We start from the raw sequence: 21,707 nt of genomic DNA, 5'->3' as shown, positions 1-21,707 counted from the left end.
GAAGGGGCATGACACCTGTGGGTGCTCTTTTGGCAGGAGGAAGAGTGCACAGCCATACACAGTGAAAGGCGCCTACTGGAGGAGAAGGAAGCGGCTTTGGACAGTGTGAGTGCTGAGGTTCTGCCTCCGGAGCGCCATCCCCAAGTTCCCCTGCAAGGACTGAGAGAGGCACCCCCCGCGGAGGTGCAGAAGGCCCGAGTGGAGCTGGCTGAGCCCCAGGAGCTGCAGGCCTCGCAGGCTCAGGCTGTGCAGGTGAGCGTTTCCATGTGTGGTTCACAGGGCGCTGCCTCTGAGTCTTCGCTGGAGCATTGTGCTCACAGCCACACTCAGCTCATCCAACTAGGTTGAGTACCATGGAGCCACTGTCATGGGGACTGGGGTCTGCACTCAAGGAAGTAGCTCAGTGGGAGCACTCTTTAGGTACGTGCTCATGCAGACAGGCATAAGCAGACATCTCTGTGAGGTGGGCTCCTGGCTACTTCCATGGGCATTTCTGAGGGCAGGGTGCTAGCCTGTTCTTGCAGTGGGTGGCTCCTGGGGTGATAGATGTGGATTGGTAACCATTTGGCAGCTGGAGGCAGAAGAGCTTGGCAGTTGCTGCTGACCTGGGTGAGAGCCGACCCAGGTCCAAGTCTGCGGTGGCCCAGTGGAGGGCTGGGAGGCAAGGCGTCTACTAGGGTGAGCTGGCCGGCGGCGGTGTGTGGGCAGCATCAGGGCTGGCAGGGAGGCTGCAGCCAAGGTTTTGGTGCCATATCTGTGGAACAGGATAGGATGGTGTGGGGAAATCTGTGCGCAGTATGGTTTCCTCTTCAGAATATACATTACATGTTTTTTTCAAATAACATGATTTTGTGACAAAGCCTAGTCATCAATGGAAGCCCTTCTTGGATTTGTCAGGCTGCATGGAGAAGCCTGACTGAGGTCCCGGTGTGGATTCCCTCTGCGTCTGTGCAGGAGAATGTTCCTTAGCAGGGTCTCCCTGAGTATAAGATGCCATGTACCCTCACCCTATGAGTCCCACCCTGCCTGCTCGGCCTGAACACATAGCACATATGTAAATATATGTGCATGTACTGCATACATGCACATGCATACATACATAGCACACGATGCTTGAACCTGTAATTGGGTGTTCTGTTCTTGCAAGCTAGAGAAACCTGGAATCATCTGAGGCCCACCTGCTTGGGGGTTCTTATACCTAAGGTTATTGTCTTCTGGATGGAAAGAGAAATTTGTGTGTGTGCTGTGCCTCTCAAGTAATTGTGTGTTTATGTAACATGTGCCAATTTATTGAGGTGAGCTATTTCTCTCTCTCTCTCTCTTAAGAGGCTTATTTATTTATTTATTTAAGAGAGAGAATAGGCACGCCAGGGCCTCCAACCACTGCAAACGAACTTCAGATGCATGCACTACATTGTGTATATGGCTTACATGGGTACTGGGGAATCAAACCTGGGTCTGTAGGCTTCACAGGCAAGCGCCTTAACTGCCAAGCGCCCCTTAAGAGGCTTCTTTTTTTTTTTTTTTTCTCAATTTTTATTAACATTTTCCATGATTATAAAAAATATCCCATGGTAATACCCTCCCGCCCCCCCCACTTTTCCCTTTGAAATTCCATTCTCCATCATATCCCCTCCCTGTCTCAATCAGTCTCTCTCTCTCTTTTTTTTTTTTGTTTTTTTTTGAGTTAGGGCTGACCTGGAATTCATTATGGAGTCTCACTCAGGGTGGCCTCGAACTCACGGTGATCCTCTTACCTCTGCCCTCCGAGTGCTGGGATTAAAGGCGGGTACCACCACGCCCAGCTCAGTCTCTCTTTTATTTTGATGTCATGATCTTTTCCTCCTTTAAGAGGCTTCTTAAAACATCATTTCTAAGTATCAAATAAGGCCTCAAATTTGCCTACGTTTGATAGATTAATAGTTCATAGTTATTGTCCATAGTTTTTATGGCCTGTGCACTGATTAGCTTAATTAGTGCTTAAACTGTTTATTCATGACAACATTCTGCAGCTGAGGATTAGGGATGTCAAAAATGAAGGGAAGACTAACACTGAGATTATCCTTTACATTTGCTTACATCCGGGCATGCTGGGCATGGTGGCACACTCCTTTAATCCGAGCACTTGGGAGACAGAGGTAGGAGAATTGCTGTGAGATCTAGGCCAGCCGGGGATTACATTATAAATTTTAGCTCAGCATTGGCTAGAGCCAGGCCCTACCTTGAAAAAACAAAACAAAACAAAAGTCTGGGCATTAGATCCTGGGTCCATCTCGAGGTGCAGCCCTGAGGGCTGTTACAGAGGGCATGTAGTTGTCAGAGGGGAGGTTTGAGACCTGACTTTGAAGAAAAGAGCAGTTGAGCTTTGAGGAGGTGGGGTGCTACTTACTTATTTATTTGAGAACGACAGACAGACAGACAAAGAGGCAGATAGGTAGATAGAGAATGGACGCACCAGGGCCTCCAGCCACTGCAAACGAACCTGGCTAACGTGGGTCCTGCGGAATTGAGCCTCGAACCGGGGTCCTAAGGCTTCACAGGCAAGTGCTTAACTGCTTAGCCATCTCTCCATCCCGGGTGCTACTTTTTTATTGTTACTTTTGTTTTGTTTTTGAGGCAGGGTCTCAGTCTAGCCCAGGCTGACCTGGATGGAACGCAGAACGATTCTCCTACCTCTACTGCCTGAGTGCTGGGATTAAAGGCTTGTGCCACCATGCCTGGCTCATTTATTTTTTGAATTTAATTTTATTTTAGAGAGTGAGAGAGAGGAGAGACTTGACACAGCAGGCCTCAGCCATTGCAATTGAACTCCATATGCTTGTGCCACCTAGTGGGCATGTGTAACCTTGCACTTGCCTCACCTTTGTGTGTTTGGCTTACGTGGAATCTGGAGACTCAAACATGGGTCCTTAAGCTTTGCAGGCAAATGCCTTAACCACTAAGCCATTTTTCCAATCCTGGCTTTTTTTCCCCTCTGAGGTAGGGTCTCACTTTAGCCCAGGCTGTGCACTACCATGTCCAGCATGCCTGGCTTTTTTTTTTTTTTTTTCCCGAGGTAGTGTCTCACTCTAGCTCAGGCTGACCTGGAAATCATTCTGTAGTCTCAGGGTGGCCTCGAACTCATGGCCATCCTCCTACCTCTGCCTCCCAAGTGCTGGGATTAAGGGCATGCGGCACCACACCTGGCTGTTCATGATTTTTGAAGAAAAACATCAACATACACAGAAATAATAATTCAGTAAACCTGTCACCCCCACTGTCTAAAGGGGGCATGCCATTCTTAGTGTATCAATGTTCTTACTACAACTTCTCCATGACTCATCCTAACCTTAAATTTTATCTCATTTCCAGCCAGGGCTCCAGCTTCTTCTTGTTGTGGTTGTGCAAGCTAGGTCTTTTTAAATTGTGGTCCTGTGATAGTGAGCAGCTCTCCCCTTTGTGCACTGCATCTTCCTGGGCAGCGTAGTCAGTCTTTCCTCATGTCATGTCTGTGGTGTTTGTAAGACATCTCCTCTGATGTCCTCTCAGACTCTGCCCTCAGGCATTTTAAAAGCCTCATACATAGAGTGCTCCCTGGGATGCCAGGGCAATTGTCCCAAAATAGCAGGGACATGCTGTTCTTGGTATTCCTCCATGCTCTGTTGGGCCACAAATATCTTGCACCTGTTGGAAGAGTCTGTAGCAGCTCACTTCACCATGCTCGTGAGGCAGGCGGGGCACTTCCACACTACTGCCCTTTGGAGTTTGCTTCTCAAAACGTAAGCTTGATTTCTTTTTGATAGCAGTTGTCCAATCTGAGTCCCACTCAGAAGTCTCCCAGGTGGTGACACTAAGCAAGGACTGGGATCTAGAAGTGAACCATGGAGTGACCAGTGGTGATTTGGAGGACTGTTTCATGTTTTCTTGGATAAAAACAAAACCTGTTCATAGGCTAACTTTGTGTAAAGAGAACTGTGGTTGGTTTAGATGTACTTTTAAAGACTGTAACTCACTAATGGCGTGCTTTTCTTCATTCTCATTGGGGTGTGTGTGGCCCTCCCACCCCTTTGTTTGTTTCCTAGACATATCTGTTCTGAGTTGTAATATGTGATACTTCTGTTCATTCTGTGGGTGTTTAGGGAGGGAGATATGCAGTATAGAATGGGTGTGCTAGGGCCTCTAACCATTGCAAATGAACTCCAGACACATGCACCACCTTGTGCATCTGGCTTATGTGGGCATTGGGGGATCAAACCTGAGTCCTTAGGCTTCCCAGGTAAACACTTTAACTGCTAAACTATCTCTCAGCCTGAATATTTCCCTTTTAAAGTTGAAGTAGCTGGGCTGGGCGTAGTAGCACATACTTTTAATCCCAGCACTCGGGAGGCAGAGGTAGGAGGATCATCATGAGTTCAAGGTCACCATGAGAGTACGGAGTGAATACCAGGTAAGTCTCATCTAGAGACTTACCTTGAAAAACCAAAAACAAAAAGTTACAGTAGCTGGGTGTGTGGTGGCACATGTCTTTAATCCCCCGCCAAAATAATAATAAAGTAACCCAAGTTTCTGAGTCTCTGGGATTATTAAGATTGACCCTGGATAGTGTAGAATTGCTTAATGTGACCATTTTAGGTGAGTTGCGTCACCATGCAAAAATGACAACTGTTGTCCAATCAGAGAGCAGTTAATTCCCCCATAAAAGACATGCCACCATTTCATCACTTGGTACATCTGACCTGGTTGGCCAGCTTCAAAGCTTGCTGGGTCCACTGCTGGTTAAGACTGTTAATGACTTTTCTCCCCCAACAGGCTTCATACAGTATCCTGACAGCTAGTCAATAGAAAGGAGGTTTCTAGCTCAGCGCCAGCTTGATTTCTCAGTGACCTATAGCCTAAGTTTGTGGTATCTTTAGCAATAGGGTCTGGTGGGCAACCAAGAGTCTTGGAAATAGTCTATAGTGTTTTGGAACATCAGGGCACTCCCTGGCCAACAACTGTAGCTGGAAAGTATCCCATCCTTGGCACTGAAATTTTCTAGTAACACACAATGGTTTCTGGGTACAACATTTTACACCTCTACAGGACTCTTCTGCCCACTTTTTTTAACATATGATGTTGTCATTGATCCATTTTGGAGTTGATTCTTGTGCATGGAGAAAGATAAGGATTTATTTTCATTCTTTATATAAGCATTCAGCTTTCCCAGCACCATTTATTAAAAATACTTTTTTTTTTGAGGCAGGGTCTCACTCTACCTCAAGCTGACTTGGAATTCACTATGTAGTGATCCTCCTGTCTCTGCTGGGATTAAAGGTGTGTGCTTCCACACCCAGCCTGACTGTCTTTTCTTAGTGAATATTTTTGGCATTTTTGCCAAGTCAGCTGGAGAGATGGCTTAGTGGTTAAGGCACTTGCCTGTGAAGCCTAAGAACCCAGGTTCGATTCCCCAGTACCACATAAGCCATACACACAAGGTGGCACACACATCTGGAGTTTGTTTGTAGTGGCTAGAGGCCCTGTCACGCCCATTCTGTGTTTCTTTCTCTCAAATATGTATGTATGTGTATATATATATATGTGTGTGTGTGTATGATTAGCCACCCTAATGGATGTGAAGCGGTACCTCATTGTGGAAGTGATTTTTTTCTTTTCTAATGATTGCTGATATTGTGCACCTCTTTTTTTCTTTCTTTCTTTCTTTTTTTTTTTTTTTTGAGGTAGGGTGTCACTCTAGCCCAGGCTGACCTGGACTTCACTATGTAGTCTCAGGGTGGCCTCAACTCACAGCGATCCTCCTACCTGTGCCTCCCGAGTGCTGGGATTAAAGGGGATTAAAGGCGTGTGCCACCACACCCGGCTCCATTTTGTTCTTTTCTTTTGAAAATTATCTTACTTCTGGGATGTTCTTCCTTCAGATTGCTTATTTTGAAACCTTGGCACATAAGGAAATTGGGAGGGGCACCTGCCCGTCATTTCAGTTTTCAAGCTGCTCATTGCTTGCTGCTCACCTAGCTTAACCCGTGTCTGAACTCCATGGTGTGCAGAAGCCAGCATTGGAGCGACGGGAGGGCCTGCTGGCCCCAGCCCCCAGCCCCGCTCCAGAGAACGAGTTGTTGTCTGGATAGTCACAACACTGTGGAAGATTGAGGAGGGAAGGCGAGTGAGGAAAAATGACAGGCAAAGACCATGTTTGTAGAGTGACAGTGAAAAGGAAAGGTGGAGTCATGGATGTTTGAGGATTTGAGATCAAAGCAAGGTTTTCAAGGGCTGAAGAAATGGCTTAGAGGTTAATATGCTTGCCTGCGAAGCCTAAGGACCCAGGTTCGATTCTCCAGGTCCCACAAAAGCCAGATGCACATGGTGGCACATTCGTTTGGATTTTGTTTGCAGTGGCTGGAGGCCTTGGCAGGCCCATTCTCACTCTCTTGCTCGCTTGTTTGCTCTCTCTCTGTCTCTGTCTCTCTCCCTCACCCCTCTCTGTCTCTAATAAAAAAATAAATACAAATAAATCTTTAAAAAAAGAAAGGTTTTCAAGAAAAAAGATGTCATAGAGAAGTAGGTTGGTCAGTGTCTCTGACATTTAAAAATTCACTATGTAGTCTCAGGGTGGCCTTGAACTCACTGCGATCCACCTACCTCTCCCTGCCTCTCTAGTGCTGGGAGTAAAGGCATGTGCCACCATGTCTGGCTTCTTTTGGTATTTTTGATGAACATGTTTTTGTTAATATTATTTATTTTGAGAGAAAAGGAGTGTGTGTATATGGGCATGCCAGGGTCTTTTGCCTCTGCAAATGAACTCTAGATGCATGTACCATTGTTGTGCATTTGGCTTTACATGGGTACTGGGGGATTGAACTCAGGCCAGCAAGCATGGGTCTTAAAATCAAGAAATTGTCTTCCCAGCCTATGAACAAGTTTTTTTTTAAATTATTAAATTATTATATTTATTGAGGGAAGTACAGAGCCAAGGGAAGGCCACCCATGTGGCTCGAGTGCCCACATGGAGGGCCTGGAAAGAAATGTGGAGAGAACAGAAAAGAAAGTTCAAAGAGCTCCTGCCACGTGGAGAGCAGGGCTGGGAAAGAGCCCTGTGGGACGTCGGACTGTGGCTCTCCTCTGGGCTGGGAGGAGAGACCCACAGAACCTGGAGGTTCGGGAGAGGTCAGACAGCACAGAGCCAAACAACTTTGATTGATGAACTTGACAGTTACTTCATTCCCCTGGAGTTGCACATGATACTGGGAATTGAACTTAGATCTCCATGTTTGAAAGCAAATACTTTCCAACTGAACCATCTCCACCATCCTCAAATTTTCTTTGTGGGGAGATTTTAATACCAATTACATTTTTTATTTTCTGTTTTACTGTTTGCATGTTATTTAGCTTTTAAAACATTTTTATTTATTTGCAAGGAGAGAGAGAATGGGCATGCCAGGACTTCTTGCCACTGTAAATGAACTCCGGACATATGCCTCAGTCTGTGAAAGTGGCTTTACATGGGTACCAGAGCATTGAAACTGGACCATCAGGCTTTGCAATCAAGTGCTTTTTAACTGCTGAGTCATTTCTCCAGCCCCCTTTTTTGTTTTTGAGACAGTATTTTGCTATATTATCCAGTCTGGTTTGGAATTCCTCAGCCTCCTCAATGCTAGGATTACAGGTGTGTGCCATAACACTTGTCCTTCATTTTGTTTTTTGTTTACTTATTTAATTTTATTATTATTATATATATATTTTTTCTAGGCAGGGTCTCACTCTAGCCCAGGCTGACCTAGAATTGACTATGTAGTCTGAGGGTGGCCTCAAACTCACTGTGGTCCTTCCACCTGCCCCAAGTGCTGGGATTAAAGGCATGCCACCATGACATGCTTTTTGTTTAAATTTATTTATATGAAAGAGAGAGAAAGAATGGGCGTGTCAGGGCCTCCAGCCACTGCAAACTACAGATGCATGCACCACCTTACAAATCTGGCTTATGTGGGTCCAGGCGAGTTGAACCTAGGTCCTTAGGTTCACAGGCAAGTGCCTTAACTGCAAAGCCATCTCTCCAGCCAATCTTTTTTTTTTTTTTTTTTTCTTCAAGGCAGGGTCTCACTCTAGCCCAGGCTGACCTGGAATTCACTATGTAGACTCAGGGTGGCCTCAAACTCATGGTGATCCTCCTACCTCTGCCTCTCACATGCTAGGATTAAAGGTGTGCGCCACCACACCTGGATTGCCCAGCTTGTCTTTTAAACTTTTAAAATTTTTATTTTTATTTACTGGGAGAGGGCAGGGAGAGAGAAAATGGGCACATCAGGGTCTCCAGCCACTGCAAACAAACTCCAGATGCATGTGCCACCCTATGCATCTGGTTTATGTGGGTCCTGGAGAATTAAACAACCTGGGTCCTTTGGCTTTGCAGGCAAGAGTCTCAACTGCCAAGGCATCCATCTCTCCAGCCTTGTCTTTTTTTTTTAAGCTCATTTATTTTATTTTTTAAAGATTCTTACTTATTTGAGGGAGAGAAAAGAGGCCGGGGGGGGGGGGGGAGAGAAACAAAAAGAGAATATAGTTGCACCAGGGCCTTCAGCCACTGTAATCAAACTCCAGACACATGTGCCACCTGTGCATCTGGCTTATGTGTGTACTGGGAAATCAAACCTAGATTGTTTGGCTTTGCAGGCAAGTGCCTTAACTGCTAAGCCATCTTTCTAGCCCAGTACTTCTTTTTAACTCGGTTTTTGAACTAGGGATGTGGCTCAGTGGCAGAGTACTTGCCTCATAAAATTCAGTTTGGGGCTAGAGAGATGACTTAGTGGTTAAGGCACTTGCTTGCAAAGCCTAACAACCTGAATTTGATTCCCTAGTACCCACTTAAAGCCAGACGCACAAAGTAGCACATGAACCTGGAGGTCATTTGCAGTGGCTAGACGTTCTGGCATATCTGTTCTTTCTTTCTCTGCTTGCAAAGAAAGAAACAACAACAACAAAAATCCTCAGTTTTAACCAGGCATAGTGGTGCATGCCTTTAAATCCCAGCACTCGGGAAGCAGAGGTAGGAGGATCACTGAGAGTTGGAGGCCACCCTGAGAGTACATAGTGAATTCCAGGTTAGCCTAAGCTAGAGTGAGACCCTACCACGAAAAACCAGTTAAAGAAAAAAAAAAGAAGTTGTTTAAGCCTGCTTACAACACACCTCCTCCAGCAAGGCTCCACCTCCCAAATTGCCACTTCCTGGGGACCAAGCATTCAAAACACACAAGTTTTTGGGGGACACCTAATTTAAACCACCACATTGGGCTTGTGTTGTGTGGCCTTATGGCTTTGTGTTGGCTTTGATTCTTGCCAGTGGCTACCTCCACCTCTTCCCAGTTCAGACCCTTCAGATGCATTTTTAAAAAATGTTTGTTTGGGTCTGGAGGGATGGCTTAATGGTTTTTACCCAGGTTCGATTCCCCAGGACCCACGTTAGCCAGATGCACAAGGGGGGGGCACACACATCTGGAGTTCATCTGCAATGGCTAGAGGCCCTGGCATGCCCATTCTCTCTTTCTCTCCCTCTCTCTCATACTTTCTCTGTTTATTTATTTATTTATTTCGGGGGTGGAGGAGAATGGTGTGCCAAGGCCTCCAGCCACTGCAGACAAATTCCAATGTGCCACCATGTGCATCGGCCTTATATTGGTCCTGGGTCCTTTGGCTTTGCAGGCAAGTGCCTTAACTGCTGAGCCATCTCTCTAGTCCCAAATGCAAATTTGGGTCGTGTGTTGAATGAGAGTGTTCAGAACCTTGGCGTCCACATAGATGTGTGTGGCAGTGCTCTGCTGTGGCCTCCTCTGCTCTCTCCCATATTGGTGAGCCCGTAGACTCCAGCCTGCGAAGTCTGTCTCTGCTACTAGCCAGAGATCCTTGAATCAAGGGGCTCTGTATGATGTTTCCTTAAGTTGCACAAGAGTGCCACGATCCTTGACTGCTACTCAGGGCAGCCCTGGCAAGCTCATGGTAGCCAGCAACACCCAGGGCAGCAGGTACCACCTGCTATCTGGCTGTTATTGCTGAGACACCAAGCTTCTGCTTTTGGAGAGAAACATGGAAGAAGGAACTCTGTCTGCCTGGCAAGTAATTCAGTTGTAAATAACAGATACAGATATTTTCTTTTGAATTATTAGTTGAGAGGTGAATCTTATGAATCTTCCTTTCCTGGGGATGAGGGAGAGGCAGGGGTTATTTATGTATTCTTTTTCATTAGTAATGAGTAATACAAGGAAAGCATTGATAATTTTTGCCCCCTTGTTAATAACTTGCTGTGTGGATAATTAAACCTAATATTTCCTGTAACCACTTTGTTTTGGCTTTTTGAAGCAGGGTCTCCCTCTAGGCCAGGCTGACCTGGCACTCACTGTGTAGTTCCAGGCTGGCCTCCACTCCGCCTCCTGAGTGCTGATTAAAGGATTGTACCGCCATGTCCAGCACCATTTGCTTTTAACTAAGTTGTTTTAATTGAGATTTAACTGTTTTTCTCAACAGTTAAGAGGCCAAGTCTTATCCCTGAGTCAGGAGATAGAAGAGTGCCGTGCTGAGCTGGAGAGGCTGCAGCAGAGGCGGGAGCGTGAGAACCAGGAGGGCGCCACTCTCATCCGCATGCTCAGAGCCGACCTGGACCTCTCTCAGAGCGAAGGGTGAGTGCCTCCTGCCAAATCGCTACTTGGCTTTTTTTTTCGCGTGATGTCTGGAGGATAGAGACTTCAGTCATGCCATTCTTGCCACTTTCAAAGACTTAGACATCAAGAACTGCACCTGCAAAGATCTGCCTTCCTGCCACATCGCTAGATCATCACACTTTGCCAAACAATAACAAACCCAGTGTTGTCCTCTGAGCCCTGTTGTGTCCCTATAGTTCTGTCTCCTCCATCTAGAACCAGTTTCCATGCACAGGGTCAGGGAACAGCGTCCTCTGGGGCATGGTCTTGGGACTTGGGACCTACCTTGCCTAGCATCTGCAGACTAGTGGGCAGTATTTTGCAAAGGGTTTGGTAGATTGCTAAGAACCTAGAGCGGCTCTCATGACTGTTGTTTCCCGTCTCAGGAAAGCGCTGCGCAATGCTCTGAGAAGGCTGTTGGGTTTGTTTGGAGAGACACTGAAGACAGCTGTCACCTTAAAGAACCAGATTGGTGAGCGCATGGGGCTCTCCTTGGACCATGTGGATGCTACAGATGCAGGCCAGACTCCATTGGCAGGTACATGTCCCAGGATGGCTAGCCTGTTGGGCTGGGGCTGCTGACAAGGGGCTGCTATGTTGGAAATGCCCTGAGCTTTGTTCTCTGTCAATCCCCACGCTTAGGAGAAGGGCCAGGGTCAGGCCTGGGCTGAACTGCCTGGTCCTGTGTGTTGGTGCTGTTTTGCCAAGGAAGTCAGTCATCACTCCGTGTGTCCGTATCTGTGTATGTTGGTCTCAAGGGCCATGGATAGTGGGGCATGCTTACTGAGTGGGGATGTGGGTATCTGTATTTGCTTATTTTGTAGCTCCAGCACTAGACGAGATGTGGTCTGATGAGGCTCTACTAGAGTTGGACAGAACTTTGCCTGAAGGGGCAGAGATGTCTTCAGTGGCTGAAATTAGCAGTCATGTATGTGAAAGCTTTTTTATGAGCCCGGAAAATACACTGGAATGTGAGCAGCCAATTAGGAGAGTCTATCAGAGTCTCAGCATGGCTGTGGAGGGCCTCCTGGACATGGCCTTGGACTCTTCCAAACAGGTGAGGCCTAAGGCCCATCACAGAGGCCAGTGGATAAGTGGGTTGACTGGACAGGTGATAACGCTGACACTCTGGGATGGCATTTGTAACTGTGGCCTCTACCTCTGTCTCTATAGTATGTCTTCCTTAGCTAAACCGTGAAGCAAGGGTATCTTCATTTCTAGGCAGCTCTGAGTTGCTCGGTGCTCTCACCATCTCTTTGCTCTACTTGATGTCTGAGAGCCGTTTGCCTTCTCTTGGAGTTGATTTATTTATTTATGACAGAGGGAGAGAGACAGTGAGAATGGGCACACCAGGACTTCTAGCCACTGCAAACAAACTCCAGATGTATCCACCATGTGCATCTGGCTTATGTGGGACCTAGAGAATCGAACCTGGGTCCTTAGACTTTGCAGGCAAGTGCCTTAACTGCTAAGTCATCTCTCTAACCCTTGGAGTTGATTTTTATCTCTTACCACCTATATTGTTCTCATGCATGTTTCTCCTTTTGAACCAAAATTTTTGAAGCATTTGCTGAAAATAACAACTGGAATCTTGGTTTATGACTCAGCTGTGTCCATCACATGGCCCTTGGGCTACATCTGGCCACATGCAGTGGAGCAGAGCAATGAATGTGGCCCAACACAAAATGATAAAACAGTATGAGTGAGGGTTTGTTTTTTTTTTAAAGAAGCATAGGAGCAGGACCTTTATTTTCTAATGTGTACACAAGTGAATTCCTTGTACAATCAAGGAAATGGTTTTGCTTCTGGGCAACAACTCTCTTATCAAACGAAAATCCACTCGTTCCTACCCTGGTCAATGTCCCTGACCCAAAGCTAAAGGGCAGTGGGGAGAGATGGCCACAAACCACTGACTCCAGTGTGTTCAGGCCTGTGGGACAGCTTGGAGGACATAGCACAGAGCCACGACCATGGTACCCACATCTTCCTGTCCAGCCACGGGGCTGGCCTGAAAGGATGGGGAAGGTGGCAAGGGCCAGGGCTTCTGGGTCAAGCGTCAAGGCCTGTGTTCAGCATCCATGACATCTAAGTATTTGCCTTCGATGATGCGGGATAGCAGGTTGTAGCGGATAGGAATCATGGCTGTCATGATGAGGGGAAAGATCATCTTCCTGTAAGGTAGGGATTGTTTTGGTTTTTATAACTCACTTGCATGGTTTTGGAGTGTGAACAAAGTCATTTCACAATTATCTAGAGACTAGACATGCCTGGACATAATTGGGTTAAAACACAAATTCAAGCTGGGGAGGTAGCTCAGTTTGTAGAGTGTTTGCCTTGGAGCACATATCCCAAGGTTCTCTCCCACCACTATGTAAACCTGGAATGGCGGCACACGCCTGTAATCCCAGCTCTTAGGAGATGGCAGCAGGAAACTCAGAAGCTCTGCGTCAGCCTTAGCTTCATAGTGAGTTTTAGGCCAGCTTAGGCTTCACTAGCAAATCAACTGCAAATGTACTTCTTTCACTTTATTTCATTCACTTATAACTCCACACTAACCTGTTCATATTTGTAAGATTGTCTATAGGAAGTGGAATTTTTTGGTAGCCACCTTAGAACTTTTACATAATTACAAGAGATATTAAATAGGAGTATGTAGAAAGTAATGAAAGAGATTCTTTTTTCCCAAAGTTGGCAACAGTTAACACAATAAGCATTTCTCTTTTTTTTGGTTTCTAGCTCAGGCTGCCCTGAAATTTACTATGGAGTCTCAAGGTGGCCTCAAACTCATGGCAGTCCTCCTACCTCAGTCTCCCAAGTGCTGGGATTAAAGGTGTGCCCCACCACACCTGGCTTTTTTGTTGTTGTTGTTATTTTTGGGGGTGGTTTTTTTTTTTTTGGTTTTTTTGAGGTAGGGTCTCACTGTAGCACAGGCTGACCAGGAACTCAGTATGTAGTCTCAGGGTGGCCTTGAACTCATGTGATCCTCCTGAGTGCACCACGCCCTGCCAGAATAAGCATTTCTTTGTGGGAAACTTTTCTCTCCCTGAAACACATGTGCCGTCACGAGTTTCTCTTGCTGGCTTCCTTCTTGCTGCCTTATTCTTTAGCCCCTCTTCTTATGGAATCTCTCTCCAGAACTGTTACATGGCCAGCATCTGACCTGAATGTGTTTAGATGCTTTGGATGGCCCCCATTTGGGACTGTGTGGAAGCCATTTCTCCTGTGAGTTTGTGATGGCCCACAGAACCAAACCCTCACCGGGAATATTCTAAAAAGTATCATGAGGCTGCCAAGAGCCCACTCTTTTTTTTTTTTTAATTAATTAATTATTTATTTATTTGAGAGCGACAGACATAGAGAGAAAGACAGGTAGAGGGAGAGAGAGAGAATGGGCACACCAGGGCTTCCAGCCTCTGCAAACGAATTCCAGACGCGTGCGCCCCCTTGTGAATCTGGCTAACGTGGGACCTGGGGAACCGAGCCTCGAACCGGGGTCCTTAGGCTTCACAGGCAAGCGCTTAACCGCTAAGCCATCTCTCCAGCTCAAGAGCCCACTCTTTATTCATCATAAATCTTACCCTGTTGAGGATGTGTTTGGGGAGGAATAGGGGCAGGTGCTGGGTTGTCGTCCTCATATCATGAGGGCAGAGTCTTGTGGGAGGCACTGGAACCATCCAGAGCTGATACAAGGTCAGTGGCAGGAGACTATGGAGGGAATTAGAAAGCCTTTCTGCAGAGCTATGCTTGACCCTAGGCTACAGGAAGGGGAAGAGAGGCAGGCAGTGGCTTGTAGAGGTATGGCAGGATGTATATATATATAGAGAGAGAGAGGTGGCCTCTAGGCTATTTTATATATATATATATATATATATATATTTGTAAGCAGAGATAGAGAGAAGAGAGACAGGTAAAGGGAGATTGGGCATGCCAGGGCCTCTAGCCACTGCAAATGAACTCCAGATACATGTGTCCCTTGTGCATCTGGCTTACATGGGTCCTGGGGAATTGAACCTGAGTCCTTTGGCTTTGCAGGCAAATGTCTTAACCACTAAGCCATCTCTCCAGCCCCTATTTTTTTTTTAACATATTTTACTTACTTATTTGAAAAAGAGGAGAAAGAAGCAGAGAAGGAGAGAGAGTGCATATATGAGAGAGCATGGGCACACCAGGGCACCCAGCCACTGTAAATGAACTCCACATCATGTGGCACCTTGTACATCTGAGGAATCCTGGGCCCTTTGGCTTTGTAGACAACTTGCTTAACAGCTAAGACGTTTTTCCAGCCCTAGATTATTTTTTAAAAAAATATATTTTATTTTTAGTTATTTATTGGGGAAGGGAGAATGGGCATACCAGGGCCTCCAGCCATTGCATACAAACTCCATATGCATGTGCCATCATGTACATCTGGCTTACATGGGACCTGGGGAATCGAACCTGGGTCCTTAGGCTTCGCAGGCAAGCGCATACGCACTAAGCCATCTCTCCACACCCTTTCTTTATTTTTGATAGGCAGTTTTCCCATCCAAGTACCAACCAGGCCCATCCCTGCTTAGCTTCTGAGATCAGATGAGATTGCACACATTAAGGATGGATACAGCCTCATACATACTATTTTTGATATGCAGTTCTGATTCTCAAATGTGTTTTAACAGCTAGAAGAAGCACGCCAGCTCCATTGTCAGGTTGAGAAAGAGTTCCATCAGAAGGATGAAGAGATGACACAGGCTGTGCAGAAGCAACAGGAGTTACTGGATCTCCTGAGGGAGGAGAGTGCATCCAAAGCTGAGCTGGCTCTGGAGTTGCACACAGCTGAGGGTGAGCGTCACACTGGGTGTCTGGGTGAGGCATACTGTCTGGACCATGATGTTGCCATGGAAGCAGATATATCCTTCCTATAAGAAGCATGAAAAGCAGTGTGGTGGTTTGAATATTAAGTCCCCACACACACACACGTACCCAATACACACGCACACTCATGTGTTTGAATACTGTTTGTGGAGACTTGTTGGAGCGGTTATGTAGCTGGGGCAGGCCTTGGTGTTATAGTCCAGCTCTGCTTAGTGCTTTTGCAGTTTTTTGCTTCCTCCCTACTCATGTGACAATGTATGCCAGCCTTCTGCTCCTGCCATGCCTGCCCTGCTGTGGTGGGTGCATCCTCTCCTCTCAATGGCGTACACTGGAGTGGAGTAAGCGGCTTCTGGTCTGGTATCTTGTCTCAGCAACAAGAGAGTAACTGCCGCAGCCCAGACCTTGAACAGCAGCTTGTCTAAACGGACTGTCAGTGTGACATGTGACCTTCAGTGAAAGTTGCATTTGGCAAGCAGCCGTGGCTTGGGCATACTGGATCGTTGTCAGGTCTGACCGTGGGCTGTAGACAGTCCTGGAATGACTGCTGTCATTTGACACTGAGCTGTGCGTGGGAAGGATGAGATTGCTAGGGTGCAGTCCTTTCCAGGCATCTGCCTTGTCTGCAGGCTCACCTCCATGTAGGTTATTATCTCTATACCTACTCAACAGTAGTGACCTAGTGTGACTTCAACCTCACAGGCAGTGTCCCCCAGCAATCTCCCTTACCCTTCCTGGTTTCTTCCTTAGGCCTCCTTGAGGGATTCAAGGTGGAGAAAGCAGATCTGCAAGAAGCACTTGGCCGGAAGGAGGAGTCGGAGCAGCAGCTGGTCCTGGAGCTGGAGAGCTTGCAGCGGCAGCTGCAGCAGGCAGCCCAGGAGTTGGCCACTCTGAGGGAAGAGAGTTCTATACTCTGGAGCCAGAAGGAAACTTCTGCCAACGAAGCGGCAGCAAGAGAAGCTGGTAAGGCTTGGGAATGGTGGAGGGCTGAGTGAGCCGGGGAACCTAGCAGCTGACCCCATCGTGCAGGGAAGTTTGATGTTTCTAGAGAAGAAAAGGACAAGGAGGCACACCTGCAGGAGTCGATGCTCTGTGGGGTGTGTTATGGGAAGAACAGGCCTGGAAGGGACGACTGAACAGGATTCAGTATCCAGTTGCTTTGCAGCTGTTCAGAGGAAGAGGACCGTCCTGGCTGGCATTGCTGACAAGTGCCCTGGGCCTACGGGGGGGGAGGGGGGGAGGACACCTCTGGGACAGTGGATTAAAGTACTGAGCCCTGGAAAATGAACTGCCTTATGACTATTGAAGACAACAGTGTCGAGTTAGCACTGTTAACAAAAGTAGCTCGTTGTGTGTTAGCTTTGTACCATGGGGACTAAGTATCCAAAGTAAACAATTTAGAGGACCGAGAGGCTCATGTTGCCAGAGGTTTTGGTCCATGTTTGCTGGCCCACTTGACTTTGGGTGCTGAGAGGTGTGGTGAGGTGTGCAGCAGAGGAAATCCACTTCCGTCATGGCAGCGCGGGAGTAGAGAAAGAGCGCCACTTCTCTAACGAAGCCCTATCCCCAGAGCCATGGAGGGCAGGGCCTCTGAGAGGCCCCGACTCACAACACTGCTGCACTGGGGACCATAGCTTTCAACACAGGGACTCCTGGGAAAACATCTAAGATTCAAACCAGAATATAGTTTTAGATTTTTTTATTTTCTTTTGGTTTTTCAAGGTAGGGTCTCACTGTAGCCCAGGCTGACCTGGAATTCACTGTGTAGTCTCAGGGTGGCCTCGAACTGATGGTGATCCTCCTACCTCTGCCTCCTGAGTAAGGTGTGCATCACCATGTCCAGCAGAGTTTTAATTTTTTTTTTAATTTTGGATATTTTTGTACTTACTCTCCTCCTGCCTCAGGTTCACAAGTCGGGAATGATTGTGTAGCATCACATCTGAGCAACTTTGTATATATTTTAGTTGTGATTACTTAAAATGAAAATGGCCAAAATAAAAAGTGTAAACTGGGGCTGGAGAGATGGCTGAGTGGTTAAACGCTTGCCTGTGAAGCCTAAGGACCCCGGTTCAAGGCTCGATTCCCCGGGGCCCATGTAAGCCAGATGCACAGGGGGCGCACGCGTCTGGAGTTCATTTGCAGTGGCTATAGGCCCTGGCACACCCATTCTCCCTCTCTCTCTCTCACTCTTTCCCCCTCTCTTTCTCTGTCTGTCACTCTCAAATAAATAAAAATAAAAACAAAAATTTTTTAATTTTAATTTTTTAAAATTTTTATTAGCATTTTCCATGATTATAAAAAAAATCCCATGGTAATTCCCCCCCACACACACACTTTCCCCTTTGAAATTCCATTCTCCATCATATTACCTCCCCATCACAATCATTGTACTTACATATATACAATATCAACCTATTAAGTACCCTCCTCCCTTCCTTTCTCTTCCCTTTATGTCTCCTTTTTAACTTACTGGCCTCTGCTACTAAGTATTTTCATTCTCACGCAGAAGCCCAATCATCTATAGCTAGGATCCACATATGAGAGAGAACATGTGGCACTTGGCTTTCTGGGCCTGGGTTACCTCACTTAGTATATTCCTTTCCAAGTCCATCCATTTTTCTGCAAATTTCATAACTTCATTTTTCTTTACCACTGAGTAGAACTCCATTGTATAAATGTGCCACATCTTCATTATCCACTCATCAGTTGAGGAACAAAAAAATTCTTTTTTAAAAAGTATAAACTGTTGCACCTCCAGGCTAACATGTCAGAAATAGCCCTGCGCCTGTGAGGCTCATGGAGAACAAATGAACCTTGTCTCTGCGTCTGTGAGGCTCACACTGAAAACATAAACATTGTCTCTGCTTCTTTTTTTCTCTTCTCTTTTTTCATTTCTTTATTTTTAGTCTAACTGCTTACTATTTATTTATTTATTTGAGAGAGAGAAAGAAAGGGAGATAGAGAATGGGTACACCAGGGCTCCCAGCCACTGCAAACAAATTCCAGACACATGTGCCCCCTTGTGCGTCTGGCTTATGTGTGTCCTGGGGAATTGAATCCCTGGGTCCTTTGGCTTTGCAGACAAATGCCTTAACTGCTACGCCATCCCTCCAGCCCCAGCCTAACTACTTTTGTTTAAGTGGATTCTTTCCTCCCAGATGATTCAGTCTTACTTATTTATTTATTGGTTAAATCTCCTTTTCTGTTCATCAGGAATGATCCCCCAGGGCCGGCCTTTTCCCATGAAGGATCCCGTGCCTGTCCCATTTTAAGATCATTTCCATAGCCAGTAGGCTTCATCAAAGCCTGGACACTTTTCATTTTATTAACATGATGCAGCAGATAAAGAGGTATAGGGCCTGTAGACTGTACGCAGCTCTTGAGATGGCTGTCATGTCTGTGTTGGCTCCTCTGCATCTTTTTTTATTTTTATTTTTATTTTTTTTGAGGTAGGGTGTCATTCTAGCCCAGGCTGACCTGGAATTCATCTGTAGTCTCAGGGTGGCCTTGAACTCACGGCGATCCTCTTACCTCTGCCTCCTGAGTGATGGGATTAAAGACATGCACCACCATTCCCGGCTCCAAAATTAATTTTATTTACTTTTGAGATGGGTGGGGGTGCATGGAGAGAGAGAAAGGGCATGCCAGGGCCTCTAGCGACTGCAAGTGAACTGACGCATGTGTCACCTTGTGCATCTGGCTTATGTGGGACCTGGAGAATCGAACCTGGGTCCTTAAGCTTCGCAGGCAAATGCTTTAACCACTAACCCATCTTTCCAGCCCCCTTTGCATCTTGTTTTTGAGAGAGTCTTGCTTGGGTCCAGGCTGACATGGAATTCACTATGTAGTCTCAGGGTGGGCTTGAACTCATGGCAATTCTCCTACCTCTACCTCCCTGAGTGCTGGGATTAAAGGCGTGCACCACCACGCCCAGCACTCTGCATCTTCTTAAACTGTCTTATCCTGCCACCCATCTGTCTCGGGCTGTCCTCACAGCCCGCCTGCTCCGCTGGGCAGCACTATGGCTGGGCCAGCCAGGCAGGAGCACTTCCCCATCCTTCCAGTCACAGTCAGTCTCTTCTACTTTTCAGGTGTCTTTTTGGCTGATGTAGTTTTTGTCCTTTCCTTTCCCCTGTCATAGCAGTTCTGTGTGAGTTCACACAGGCTGTGCCACATACATGTGCTGCCTGGTTCACCGGGGTCCTGTGAACATGGGATGGTTCTCTAGGAAACTCAGGAACTCAAATCTTTTTTTTTTCTCCCAAGGTAGGGTTTTGCTGTAGCCTAGGCTGACCTGGTGGAATTTACTGTATAGTCTCAGGCTGGTCTTGAACTCACAGTAATCCTCTCCTACCTCTGCCTTCTGAGTACTGGGATTAAAAGGTGTGTACCAGCATGAGCAGAAATTTGGTCTTGCCTCACTTTTCTGTGTGCAGGTCTTTGCATGTGCAGTGTTATACAATTTGTTTTCTTTGTTTCCTCTGAAATGACCACCTGAGCTCCTGGGTGCCAGGCTATGTGCCAGCTGACAGCAGCCAGTGGTGTCTTGGATGTGTGTGGCCTAGATGTTGCCTTGAGTGCTTCTGGCTTCTGTTTATTCTGCTGTTCCTGGTCCAAGCCTCTGTTTCCCTCTCTGTGATGCTCTTGTGTTTCCTATTGTAGGCACTCCCTTCACTGCAGCACACAAGGACCCAGGTTTGTAACAGGTGTGATCTCCCTGTGACATCCTGTTTGTTTGCATCAGATTTTGCAAATTATTTACTAAAGGGGAAAAATGCTTCAGAGCTTTTGTGTCAAGCTGTTAAGTAAAACAATACTACAATCTTCTGTATTCATTCATAAAAATTGGTCAAGTTGTCCAATTCTAATATTCCAGTGAGATGAGCTGTTTTCTGTAACAACTGCTGAACTTACTAAGCCCCATTTGTGCTGTTTTTCAGGAATTGGTAGCTTGTAGCCATTGTGATGTTTATTGGCTAAGCCCCTTCACAGGCCTCCTAGAAGGTGGCTTCATGGCTTTAGGCCTGGTGTGGCTTCCCAGCAGGATCTAGCATGGTGTACTGTACAGGCCCTCTAGGCCTGTAGATGTTGGCCACAGCCCTGCCCTCTACCCACTGCGAACGGAGGTGCTGTCGTCAGGGCTGAGCCAGAGCCTGTGCCTGCCTCCATGACCAGGCAGTACTGACTGGCCACTTCTGCACCCTCTTCCCAAACTAAAGGTCGTGAATTATATTGTTATACGTACATGTTTAAAGATAATTTACTATAACTGCTGACTTCTTAGCATGAAAAATTATCAAGAATGTTGTATTAGTGGTAATGATAGTTTTCCATCAAAGACTTGACAGTTTTAAAAGCTGGTAAAGTAGAGGAATAATGAACTTCATACTTCAGATTTTTGTTGTTGTTGTTGTTGTTTGTTTTTAGTTTTTTGAGGTAGGGTCTTACTCTAGCCCAGGCTGACTTGGAATTCATGATGTAGTCTCAGAGTGGCCTCAAACTCAAGGTAGTCCTCCTACCTCTCCCTCCCGAGTGCTGGGATTTAAAGTGTGCACCACCACACCCAGCTATACTTCTGATTTTTATTTATTTGTTTATCTATTTAAGAGAGAGAGAATGGGCACGCCAGGGCCTTTGGCTGCTGCAAACGAACTATACACGTGCACCCCCTTGTGCATCTGGCTTACATGGGTCGTGGGGAATAGAACCTGAGTCCTTTGGCTTTGCAGGCAAGCACCTTAACTGCTAAGCCATCCCTCAGCCTTTTTTTTTTCTTTTTTTTTTTTAATTTTTATTAGCATTTTCTATGATTATGAAAAAATATACCATTCCCTCCCTACCCCTCTTTTTTTTAATTTATGGTTTTTGGAGGTAGTGTCTCTCTCTAGCCCAAGCTGGCCTGGTACTCACTATGTAGTCTCAGGCTGGCCTTGAGCTCATGGTGATTCTCCTATCTCTGCCACCCAAGTGCTGAGATTAAAGGCGTGTGCCACCACACCTGTCAAGATTTGTTTTGTCAAAAATATTTTTGTTTGGGGGACTGGAGAGATGGCTTAGTAGTTAAGCACTTGCCTGTGAAGCCTAAGGACCCCGGTTCACGGCTAGATTCCCCAGGACCCACATAAGCCAGATGCACAAGGTGGTGCATGCATCTGGAGTGCATTTGCAGTGGCTGAAAGCCCAGGCACATCCATTCTT

The 21,707-nt window shown here is 46.4% G+C and overlaps 1 protein-coding gene across 6 annotated transcripts in view; it reads left to right on the top strand.

Annotated features, from left to right (window-relative positions):
* Positions 1–21,707, top strand: part of Pcnt (pericentrin) — a 129,141-nt gene that overhangs the window by 51,579 nt on the left and 55,855 nt on the right. For all 6 annotated transcript variants that reach the window (XM_045148731.1, XM_045148730.1, XM_045148729.1 and 3 more), the window contains 6 exons: positions 37–252; positions 10,489–10,640; positions 11,048–11,199; positions 11,486–11,718; positions 15,317–15,479; positions 16,260–16,472. In XM_045148731.1, the coding sequence (XP_045004666.1) occupies positions 37–252; positions 10,489–10,640; positions 11,048–11,199; positions 11,486–11,718; positions 15,317–15,479; positions 16,260–16,472 (1,129 nt within the window). The remainder of the gene's footprint in view (positions 1–36; positions 253–10,488; positions 10,641–11,047; positions 11,200–11,485; positions 11,719–15,316; positions 15,480–16,259; positions 16,473–21,707) is intronic.

The sequence above is a fragment of the Jaculus jaculus genome, chromosome 5 (assembly GCF_020740685.1).
Source record: "Jaculus jaculus isolate mJacJac1 chromosome 5, mJacJac1.mat.Y.cur, whole genome shotgun sequence".
NCBI lineage: Eukaryota > Metazoa > Chordata > Mammalia > Rodentia > Dipodidae > Jaculus > Jaculus jaculus.
This window is presented reverse-complemented; position numbering and strand designations above follow the sequence as displayed.